This window comes from Abramis brama, assembly GCF_963993115.1.
Source record: "Abramis brama genome assembly, chromosome: 3".
NCBI classification, from domain to species: domain Eukaryota; kingdom Metazoa; phylum Chordata; class Actinopteri; order Cypriniformes; family Leuciscidae; genus Abramis; species Abramis brama.
Genome location: NC_139965.1, coordinates 23,949,449 through 23,961,962, shown reverse-complemented (window position 1 = coordinate 23,961,962; position 12,514 = coordinate 23,949,449). Strand labels below are relative to the sequence as shown.

The following is a 12,514-nucleotide window of genomic DNA, read 5'->3' as shown; positions in this document are numbered from 1 at the left end:
AAAAGGTTGCAGACGCCGTAAATGCTGTAGCCTCACAACCTCGGACCGTGGCCGAAATAAAAAAGAAATGGTCGGACATCAAAGTTGAGACAGAAATGGTCGGACATCAAATGGTCGGACATCTAGCGCTCCATCGCCAGAGTTGAGACATACGTCATACGTTATTTTATCAAAAATAAAACAAACTAAAGGCATATGCATGAATACCATGATTCCGTAGCTGATGAAGAAATGTTTTACTATGAAAACAACTTTCCCCAGTGGACAATTAATACATCTATCTATTTATCTATCTATATATCTCCCTAATTATCTATCTATCTGTCTATCTAATTGCATCTGCTCCGCCAGACGGACACATTGACGAGAATATCAGTTTTGTACATTATTTCGTTCTGTTTACTATATTATTTATGAGGATGAATTGCACAACATGCCAATATTATTGCAGAACATATTTCACTTTTCTTTTTGCAAATATGTGTTAATTAGCATTTCTGTTGTAATTTTCGTTTGATTTTGTTTGTTATACACTGCAGATCGATCAAACGGGTGTTCGTGTAGGCTGTTAATTGTAAGACTTGCTTTGTAAAGTCTTCATGTTATTTATGAGAGGCAGTATTGTCATTTTTTTACACAACGGTCTAAAGTTTCACACAATTTCGTCGTGTCTGCCGACGGTGTCGCCATTTCTCATTTCACCCGTTTTTGTGCGTACGCCTGGGTCAGAGCTTGCGTGAAGGACCGCACATTTTCCCGTCAAGTTTGCTTTTTATACATACCAATTATTGCGTAGAGAGCGGCGTACACCTTCTTCTGTGCGTACGCAACATTTATAAATGAGGCCCCTGGACCTAAAAGTTCTCCTTATTTTTTAAAGTTCTCCTTTTGCATTACTTGTAGTATTATGTTACTTGTTCTGATTATAACACATTTTGTAGTAACTAGTATTTTTTGTGTTCTTATTCATAGTAAGTGTTTGTGAGGATATAACACTCTTCTGTGCCAAGCATACTTTTTTAGGATTTCTTAATCTTTCTGCTGATTTACTTTTGTTTCAGGTGTCAATCTGTGTCCTCACCTCCAATTCTTACTACTGGAAAAGAGCCAGGCTCCTCTCATCTCACTGGCAGTGAGGACACCAGTCAGCCAGGAAGGTGCGCTAAAGCTGACACTAAACTCTGGACCCAAAAGAACTGGAGCTGTAAGACTGCCAACTTGAGGAGTGGCGCCTCTCTCTCCACTGACTTTGAATGTCAAAGCAGGCTCACCAAATCTAGGAGCATTAGCTGTCTGGACAAGAGGCTCACCATCCATAAGCCACCAAGCAGCGATAACCAGGATCAGAAGGAGAACCAGCCACAACAGACCCCCCCTGTGGGGGATGGATTGAATACTAGACCCCTCAGTTGGAGTACTCTTTCAGTAGGACCTACCACCAAGCTTGGGCACAAGCGCACACTCTCACTTAGTTGTACTGGGACCTGCGCCTCATCCATCGCCATACGCAAAAAGATCTCAGAATGGGAGGGTCGGAAGGCGGCTCTGCCTAGGATGAGCCTTTGTCTGGAGAAGAGGCCTGGAGGTGGGAGCGAGGGTTGCCCAAGTCTGCTGTCCTCACCCTGCAGCGAGAAGACCTTTGATTTTAAGGGTGTGAGGAGGATGAGCACAGCATTTTCTGAGTGCTCCTACCCTGAGACTGAGGAAGATGAGCATGTATCGGATCGAGAAGCTCCTGTAAGGTTCCAGAAAAGGCCTTCAAAGACAGAGTCCTCAGGGATTTTCCTCCGCACGCTTTCGGCACGCAAGGAGACCTCAGCCGTGCTCAGCCGCATAAAAAAAATTGAACAGGTATTAAAGGAAAGTCCCTCTTCGTCCCCACCGCAGTATCTTAGCAATTGCTACGGCCTTGACATGTCCAGACAGAAGTCTTTCACTATCAGTGGGATCGAGGACTTGGACAGCACTTGTGGCAGCAAGCGGAGCAGCATCTGTTCTGTGGCCACAGAACCTGAAGCTTCTCCAGGCTCTGATAGACTTTCTAAGCTCAAGCAGAGATTCAGCATCAGCTCTACCAGATCAGAGAGCCCAGAACTCCCTACTGCACAGGACTCTTCAGGAATTACAGTGAACCCTTTGCCCAAACCCAAACGAACATTTGAGTATGATGCCAACCGGAATCACAGAGGCTTGTTGCCTGGTAATGGACTACCTCCCAACGCTGAATCTCCACCTCCACTTCCTTCCACCCCAGCACCTGCTATAATGAGAAATTCCAAGACAGATGATAGCTTGCCTAAGAAGACTCAAGATAGGTGAGAAACATGATTATCTTCCACAGTGGATAAATGGCATGCCTGTCCGTATAGTAGTATGTACTGTAGCTATTTAGCAGATTAATTTAAGGTAGTTGGGGATAAGTGTTTTGCTCAAGGGCACAATGGTGATGATGGCTCAGGGCTTGCTCCTTGTGAGGATCAAACGGACAACTTTACGTTTACTAGCTTTGATGCTTAATAGGTACCTTCAACCTATATAAAAATGTTTAGGAGAATATTTCATTTTAGATTTTCCATACAATGCAAGCATACAGTCGCCATGATGTGCTATATTCCAAGTCTTCAACCATATATTTCGGTTTGTTGTACATTGTTTTCCCACGAAAACAGCATCTGTCACATCTCCTTTGCATTTGTGCATTTTCAGGGATGCTGCCTGAAGATGTATTTTACAGTTGCATTCATTAATTTAACAAATTACTTATTCATACTGCACAAGAACCAATGCCATTCTGATGTCAAAAATGGTGTTTTGAATGTGAATGAGATATTAGAGCTGTGGTGCAGGGAAAGATTTTCATTCAGTTATTTTAGTAGTCGAGTATTCTACAGATTATTTCATCGATTAATCGAGTAATTGGATAAAAAAGAAATGTGAAAAAAAGAGATCCAAGTTAAAAAACAGCCTTTAAAATGACTTAAAATACAAATTTATAATAACAAGCAATAAAAATTGGTTCAAATAAAGTATCAAAGTAAGAAATCATATGGGTTTTATTGAACAACACTGTTAAAATACACCATGTAAAATAAATGATATAAATCCCCTGGTGGTGGTTGGGGAGAGATCCCCTGATATGATTGTAAAGCGCTTTAGGTGTACAGTAATACATATGAAAGCGCTATATAAATGCCCGAAAAAAAAAATTATATATATATATATAAACTTATATTAACATAACTATAACAAATGCCTGCAGAGGGCGACAACGGCCTGGTGTTAGTTGTTGTTGCACTACGGCAAGATCAAATGCTTGTTTAATATTGGCCAAACAACATTTAATTCAAATGTCCACTTAACCTTTAATATTTGGTCACTTCTATACGATAGAAATGCAACAGCCGCTGTAATTTCTTGAACAAGAACACATCAAAACATGCAAACGCGGGTTTAAACTTTTATTTTGAAATCGCGATGAACAACAATTTGCATATTTAGAAACATATTTATGTATTCTCCTGTGCTGGCGTAGATTTACAATGAGTTACGTTACAAATCTTGTGAAATAGCGCACACATGTATTCCCAGATGAACGTTAAGCTACCCAAACTCAAAGCATGCAGAGATGGAGTTGGAGACACCCGAGACGCTCCACGCTTATAAATGATAACATTGCAACTATGAAACACAAACCGCATCCGACTTTTTGCATTCCCAAATGCACGTTACTGGAAATCTAAACAAACAGCACATGCAGATACTGAGTTTGCGTGGAGCACCAATTACTGGGAATGGAGATGAGGTTATTTTAACATGTAATCTGCACGCATGTAAATAATTAAAGGAACACTCCACTGTTTTTTCATATTAAAGTATGTTATTCCCTTAACTAAGACGAGTTGATACATACCTCCGACTCCGCGCAGTAAAAAGTCACGTTGGTTCTAATGACAGAAGTGAGAGGGGGAGAGGATTTTTCAGGAGTGATGATATTACTGTGCCGAGTCGAAGTGCTCCCAAGTGCTATTCCGCCATACATTATAGTTATCCTTTTTACCTGCTTAGAAAAGCACCACGTTTTATTTTGTATCACCATACTTGGTCGTGTAACTACTCGTGTAACTGTATTTAAATAGGGAAAACGTGGAGGTGTTTGGTCGCTTCTAGCTTCATCTCTGTTTGGATTCTAATGAATGAACTGGGCTAAGCTAAGTGCTATCAAAGTGTCGCCGCGCGCCAGAGCGATTGAGTGCACGCACTGAGATGAGAGAGGTATGTATCAACTCAGTTTAATATGAAAAAACGGTGGAGTGTTCCTTTAAAGCCTTGTGCTATTTATTTAACTGAATCGCAGTCTTTGTGATTTCACAATAGCATTACGCACTAGCACTATTGTAAATTGTAGCCTTAGAAAACGGTGTAATAATGCTGTTCATGGATTCTCGTCTGTGTACGCGCCACTTCCGGTATTTTGCCGGAAGTGAGTAAATTACTTGACTTAAATCGAGGAATCGTTACAGCAATACAGTCAATATCACTAAAGCAATGAAATGTTTGGAAATACCTGAGGAGTAAATAATGAGAGAATTTTAGGTGATGTATTATTTAAAACACTATAGCTTTTCCCTAGATTCAGCGGTGTAACTTTTTGGTTGTCTACATTGCTCCATGTTGTTGTAGTACATGTCATAGTACTGTTTTATGGAGATTTTTCATATTTAAAAGTGTCTAATATCTAGATGTAAACCTCCAATAAGTCCAAACTAAAGACTAGACAGACAGATTTGTGTTGGAGAAAGAAATAACATGTCAGAAAATGACTGAGAAGCACTGAATTTGTGTACTTCCACTTAGTCGGTTCCCCCACGAACAAGAGATCATTTATTTTTCTTGGATAATGAAGTGTATAAAACTTGTCCCAAGAATGTTGAAAAGGATAAGGACCACAGGCCAAGCATTTGTTTTGTTGATATAGCTCTGGACTTTGAAATATTGGCTTTTGTTTCTGACTTAATAGTCTCTCACAGTGAATTGGCCTCTACAGTTTCACAGATTCTTATGTTACAAATCAAGTAAGCAAAATGAAATTTCCTGTCAGGCATTTGACGGCTAACAGAGATCAACATGGAGATGCTAGTTTTCTCAGGGTTTCATAATTTTACCATATTAGGTGAATTTGTTGCTTTTTCAAATGTTACACAATTGTTCTGTGAATGGTACACATCATCTTTTTCCCTTCTTTTATCTTCACATTGAGATTCAAACTGCTGAATACTGCTGGAATAGTCAATGCTATATATTAATGTTTTATTTTCCAAATTTAGTTCAGAAGTCCAAAAATAGCATGAGCAATAACTTCAACAGTTCCATAAAACACTTTTGAGTTTATTTTTAGAAACCCACCAGTAAAATGCAGAAAATTAAATGTTTTTGGAGGTTCAAAGACCTCAGAGACGTTGCTTCATCTCCTCTTGTTAAGTTGATATAACACTGCTTCATGGTGCTGCTTTTTTGGCTTTTTTGAGGGCTCTCATGTTGTTTATAGCTCATATTCCTCATGGCCTTGTGAATGATCTTTGGCACAAAGATTGTTTAGCCCAGTTACTGGGTATGGAGAGCTGCCAGGTTCTCGTGATGGAGAATGTGTAGGTTACTAATGTAACCCCTGTTCCCTGAAGGAGGGAACGGAGACGTTACGTCGGACTGACGTCATGGGGTCTCACCTGGGAGCCCAATCACCTCTAAGTGGTAACAAATGAGCCACGGTAACGTCTCCGTTCCCTCCTTCAGGGAATTGGGGTTACATTGAAATAGAAATCTAGATGTTCCCATTCAGTCAGTCACGTTCAAAGTTAAGTCAGACTGACGTCATGGCGTCCCTATGGAAAGCGCCATTGCCACTGAACTGTGTTACGAGAGTTGGAGACGCAGATACTGACAAGCTGCCGCATGCCCTTTTGGCAACTGCTCTCACAATATCGTAACCTACCCAGCACCCCAAGTAAGCCCGAGGGGAAGGCCTTCATACCATTCGGGATGAAAGGGACAGGACTTACTGTGGGAATGGTCATAGCTGCTGTTCCTTTATCGTGACATTTCATGGGGAAGAGTGCTTTGGATTTCAATTCCCATTGTTCCCAGCCATAACCAATGTTGGTAACGCTGGGGAAGCGTGCCCAATACCAAAAGAGGGTAACACTACAGAGAGACCACAGCCTGCCCGAAGGGAGGTAACGTGTGGAGATTATACATATGGATTGATCTGTGGGGCAGTGCTTCATATGGAAGATCTCTGCAGTAGCAAGTAGGCGCTTATATCCCCCTGTTAGAGGGGAATGACGCCGCAAGCGAGCCAGTCTTCCCGCACATTACCTGTTTGTACCCAACACACAGGAAGAGACTGGCTCCACTCGGAGATTATAGAATCTCGCGAATTTGTTAGGTGTCGCCCAGCCCGCAGCTCTGCAGATGTCTACCAGAGACGCGCCATTGTCCAAGAGAAAGCAACACCCCGAGTGAAGTGAGCTCTCACCCCATGGGGGCACGGCTACACATCTATCCAGTGGGTCAACCTCTGTTTGGAGACAGCCTTTCCCTTCTGCTGACCTCCAAGCAGACAAAGAGTTGCTCTAAGCTGAAGCACGTATCCGGGTCGGGGTCTCAGGATGGTGTCAGACAGGGCCGGCCCAAACTCTAAGCACGATTCGCTCACTGAAAATGCCTGCAGGTCCCCCACCCTCTTGAAGGAAGCGAGCACGGTCAGGAACTGTCTTTAAAAACAGGATTTTAAGCTCAAATGACTCTAGGTGCTCTATGGAGCTCTCTGTAGACCCAAAAGGATAACTGAGAGGTCCCAGGAGGGTATGAGGTGCGGCCTGGGAGGATTTAACCTCCTGGCACCTCTTAGGAACCTGATGATCAGGTTGTGCTTTCCCAGTGACCTGCCATCAATGGCATCGTGATGTGACAGTTCTCGGTCGCTACAACAAATTTCCGTTAATTGCAGCGAGCCTATGACGGATTTCCGTCAATTGCAGGGTTCCCGTCTGTCCTTAATGTCTTAAATTCACTTTTCATAACTTTAAGGCCGTAATTGTGATAAATGTCTTAAATTTAGTTTGAATAGGTCTTAAATTAAGAAAAGATGAGGTGTATTCACCCTGCTGAGGGGGATGTGATCAAACCCTGGAGTGGAGCCTTGCATGTCCTGATTATATTGTCTGCTATATTTGCTTCTCATTTATTAAATCTAGGCAATTGGTTGATAAAACATTGATTAAAATTAAGATACAATTTATACAAAACGAAATTCACTTTAAAGAAAGGCTTTATACAAAACAAAACATAATGAAGTGGTCAAAATAATGTCTGACCCACTCCATATGTCTCCCGATATATCTTACTCATGCTGTTCACTTTTCATATAATCAACATAGATGAAATAAAAAAATAACATTATATTATTTAAACACATATGAAACTAAATGTGTTTTATGGCTACAACACGTATAGTAGGCTACAGTACAGAGAAATTTAATGTTGGAGCAGAATTTGAGCAAACGCATTTTACCAGTGAGCATATGGGGGAGGGGTGCGATTTTCAAATAATAATCGAATAATTCCCAGTGATCATCGAATATTTATTTTTGCTTGAAATGCCCATCCCTACCATAAATGCACTTTTTGATGCTGGTGCTTTTAGTTTCCCTCTTCTGTTCAGTGTTAACAGGTTGAGTTAGAACATGCGTTATAATTTCTTATTATAATGCTCAGGTTAAAACTGAATTTATTATTATTATTATTATTATTATTATTATTATTATTATTTTGTCCAGGGTATAATGGCTAGGTTAAAAACAGATATTATATTATATTATATTATATATTTTGTGATATTGGCTCACTTTGCGGCAAAAGCTCTGTTGGCTATTTATTTGAGAAATAAAAACTTCTGTTAAAGTTATGCAAATGGTTAATTATTTGTATGACTACATCACAAAGAGTCTTGTAAAAGTATTAGATTGAAAACATGAAAATTTCATAAAAGTGTGTAAATAATAGAAATGCAGTTCAAAATGGCCTTTCTTTAAATGCAAATGTTCTTTGAGTATTTAATTTGTAAAGGTATAGCATGTACTCACTATACTCCTAATTACAAGAAGAAAAAAACTGCTCTTAAACTGGGTGTGTGACAGGCTGTGGAATGGGGTTTGGCCGAGGAAAATGTTACAGTCAAGACAACTTCTTTTTTTTTTGCTTTAACCCCTGTCCTCCGCTCCAAGCCATCTTTAAGGAAGGAAAGCACAACCGGGCATTTTGGGGCATTTCTGGGGGTCTTCCCACTGGGAAGAACACCACTCAGCATCTCGGCGAACAGACTCCACTCCAAAGCATAAGTGCGCCTCGTAGAGGGGGCTCTCGCTGAAGTGATAGTCAACTACCACTGGCGGAAGGTCACTTAATGCGTCCCGTCCAGAGACCACACGTGGAGTTTCCAGGGGTCTGGACGCAGATGCCACATGGTGCCCCATCTCTGAGAAAGCAGGTCCTTTCTCAGAGGGATCCGCCAGGGTCGGGCTGTCGCAAGGATCATCAGTTCTGGGAACCAGGTCCAGTTGGGCCAGTGGCCCTAGAGGGCAAGGTCAGTCACAGTGCACAGTTGCTGCATCAACCCCGGCTCAGAACTACCCTTGTGCATTGAATGCTTTGGCCTGCAGGATGGCCATTGTATGCAAGGCAGAGATAGTCTGTCCAGCGGCACTGTGAGGCTTAGCAGCCAGAGCTGCCATTGTCTCACCGTCGCCGGACGGGAGCCATGGACGATTCCTCTAGGTGGCGGCACCTTGCGGGCTTAAATGCACCGCAATTGCACACTCCACCTGGGGAATCCCCACAAACGGGATTTCGCTGTAATCCTCCTTGGTCTCCCAAAGTGTTGAGCAGACCCGCAGCTGTGCTTTTACACACAAGCGGCTTCTGGGCAACAACAAAGGGGACTCAAGCATTTAAGAGAAAGGAGAGTCACAACCCTCGTGCCGACGTGGACATGCGAGAACATGAACCACCCACGAACACCATCTCAGAATTCTAGGCATGTGAGACAACGATTGTGGCCATCAAATGAGGACAGGAAATGACCGCATCCAGGAATGCACGGATGGAGAAATGTCTTCAAAAAGGTCTTTTAGGAAATATGCTCTTATGCGCCGAAACACCAAGAGGTAAAACGCTGAACTTATTTGTGCACAGCTCTTTCAGGATGTGAATCACAGCTGTATGCACCCTCACAATGGCAGGAGAGATCTCCTCAAAATAAGCAATTTTTAGCAATTAAAATGGCTGTTTCTCTGCACAGGAATCCACTTAAGTTGAAGGATGACTGTAATGAGCGATCGCTGTTCACAACCGCTCAGCTCCGAAGCAAAATATGAATGATGGGTTTTTTAAAAATGGCGGGTGCTGGTGTTTTGCATGTGTTCGGCCAATCAGCGTACACTAATGTCACGGATAGTTCCTATAGTGCTGGTTTAGACCCTACTCTGAAGTAGGAGCTAAATAAATTCCTACAACTAAAATCATTCCTAGTTCCTGCGGTGCGAACACACCCAAAATCTGGTTACTTCCGCTAATAGTTTTAGAAACTATGAAAAGGTTCCTCCGGTGCGAAAACCCCTTTTGCTACTGCTTGGGGGTGTTTGGGCTCCGACGTAACGTTGAACGTGACTGACTGAATGGGAACCTCGTGTACTGGAGCATTTCTACTGCTCTACAACAGAGCCCATGTTTAACATTCCTGTGGCTGGTCCAGAGTTGACCATTTAGAGACTATAGGCAAGCAATTAGATTGTGTCATGTCAAACTGCTAATTTGGGGTTCCAACTTTTGGTTAGCTTTCTAACCATGTTATTGTGTGTATATTTTCATGCAAATGCATTTTGGCTTCTGTTACATAAACAATAAATACCATCCGATCAGAGGCGGGAACTATATATCATGTTTATTCAAGCACGTTGTTCAATCCTCTCTTGTTGCTTATCATTTTAATTGGTGTCTTCCAGAAAAACTGTTGAGTGATTGGACACATTTAAGATCCTCATAAGTGAAAGATGCTTTCATCTTCTCAGGTGGTCTGGCCTGAATGTGATCATGCAAATAAAAGATGTTTGCCTTAAGCCAAGCTAACAGAACTACTCTTCACTGGTTCATCAAAAGTCATGTCCAAAGCTGTGATTTATTTTTTATTTTTATCTCTGTTTGTTTCCAGAGAATCGTGTGAGTCAGAAGATGCTGTCAGTCTGCCTTCCTCATACCCCTCCTTACCCACAGAGAATGGCACAAAGAACCACTGTCGGCCCAGCTCCAAGAGCACACTCGAGGAGAATGCATATGAGGACATAGTGGGTAAGAACAGCCAACAGTTGGTGATAGATCCTACTTGCTCCCTTTTGATTGTGTGCTAAAGTTTTAACTAGCTACGTTTATAAGGACACCTTTTTTTCAATCGGAATTAATTAATTCAGAATGAATTCATTGATGAATCCGATCGTAGTTTACGTCACAAGCTTCAAATCGGAATTGTATTATTTATTTATTTTTACATGCGCTCACTGCACAAATTTGCAGTTTCCTGCTGTTTGCGCAATGCGCATACTATTCTCCTAAATTGCTTCTTTTCTTTGATTTCGGGTCCTAATTAGGAGATGACAAGCACATGAACCATTGTGCCATGCAGCTTATATTTATCAAGCACTAAAAACGCTCTGCATCTGTGGATGAGAGTCTGTAACAAGGACTAGGGAGAAGTTTACAAGTCCTCTCGATCGGATTGCAAAAGGTTTAAACCACCCCCTACAATTCAAATGAAATTTGGCCAATTCATTCCAATTGACTTGGTTACATGTGACTTTTTTATTCCGACTGTGCTAGTAGTCCGATTACAATCAGGGTCCATGTAAACGCAGCTACTGATGAATATGAAAATGGCTTGGGAAAACTTTTTATTAGTTAGAGATATTTAATTTTATAATGGTATAAAAATATGTATTTTATATTTATCATTTTATTTTTAATTAAAATATTTTATGTATTTTATATAAACACTGTATGTATGTGTGTGTGTGTGTGTATATATATATATATATATATATATTAATATATGTAAAGATATTAATACAAAATTAAATATTTTTTTATATTTTCAATAATAACAGGTTTTTAATATATATTTTTATTTCATATATTTCAAATAATTTATATAATAATTATAACATATATAATTATAAGAAATAACAAAAACATTTATTTATATAATAATTTATTTATTTTATATAATAAATGAATGAATGTCATAAATTATATATTTTTATATATTGTATATATTTTTTTCCCTTTCATATTTATCCTTTCATGTTTTTAATTAAAAGACATTATTTTTTATTATATATTTAAACTTTTGTATTATTTTTTAAAGATTATATTAACTTTAATTTTTTTATATAACAATAATATATTATATTTTATAGCATTTGTGCTGATTGTGCACTCTTCACATAAGCCCTGGTTAAATTCCCTTTTTTGTCTACTGAAGGTGATGAAGTACTGGCATGTGGCGCTGGCTGATTTTATGTGCTAAATTCCTTCCTGGCAGGAAATAGTCTGTGTGCACTAATGCTCAGACCCTGAGGGGGTTGACATTGTTACAACGTTCATGGGTCTTGCCCTGTGGCCAAACTGTATATCTCTATCTTGCTATTGCTGATGAGGCTAGGGCATCAGGTGCTGTTAAGAAGTCTGGTTAAATAAGTCTCCAGTTGGCAAATGAGTTGAAAGAGTCAGGGTTTGGTAGGCTTGACGTTTATATGTCATATTGTTAGTTCTACAGCCAATAATACTGCCTTTGCTGCATGTTGTTCTAGAAATTATGATAGCGACTGGGTCAAGGTGGTGCATCAGTCTCTAGCGGTTGGGGTGTGGGTGACTCTCAGCTTTTTCCCCATGACAACGGTTCCATTGTTCCATCGAACACCTCGGGTGTGGGATCAAGCATTGCGGTTGCACATTTTTGCGAATGTTGATTAGTTCCAGCTCTAACCACTGAGCTAGGGATTGGTGTAACAGAGTCTGACAGAGGCATCTAAGGGTGGTCTCCAGAAGCACAGAGCTGTGGTTACCACATCAGTCTGTTTTCTCAGGCTGTCACTAAATAACCCAAGGTTTCTGCCCTGTTTCCTACTAAAATATCACAAAAAGTTTAAAACGTAAACAGTATTTATGGTATACATGTTAGCCTGCAACCTTCCTTTTAGGTTTAACTTTTGGGCATTTTGGCACTGAGCCTGTCTGGTCTGGTGGCAGTTATGACATATCCCCCATATGCAATGCACATTAGTATAGTGATAATGGATTGGCCAAATATCTCCAGATGACAGGGTCATATTACATTTACAAAGAGATAAATCTCTTGTAGGGAAACACATTTATGTCACAATGATATATAGTCTCCAACAAAGGCTAC

The 12,514-nt window shown here is 40.5% G+C and overlaps 1 protein-coding gene across 2 annotated transcripts in view; it reads left to right on the top strand.

Annotated features, from left to right (window-relative positions):
• dennd2b (DENN domain containing 2B) overlaps positions 1–12,514 on the top strand; it is a 64,220-nt gene that overhangs the window by 24,713 nt on the left and 26,993 nt on the right. For both annotated transcript variants that reach the window (XM_084109149.1, XM_084109150.1), the window contains exons 3-4: positions 1,062–2,315; positions 10,265–10,401. In XM_084109149.1, the coding sequence (XP_083965275.1) occupies positions 1,062–2,315; positions 10,265–10,401 (1,391 nt within the window). The remainder of the gene's footprint in view (positions 1–1,061; positions 2,316–10,264; positions 10,402–12,514) is intronic.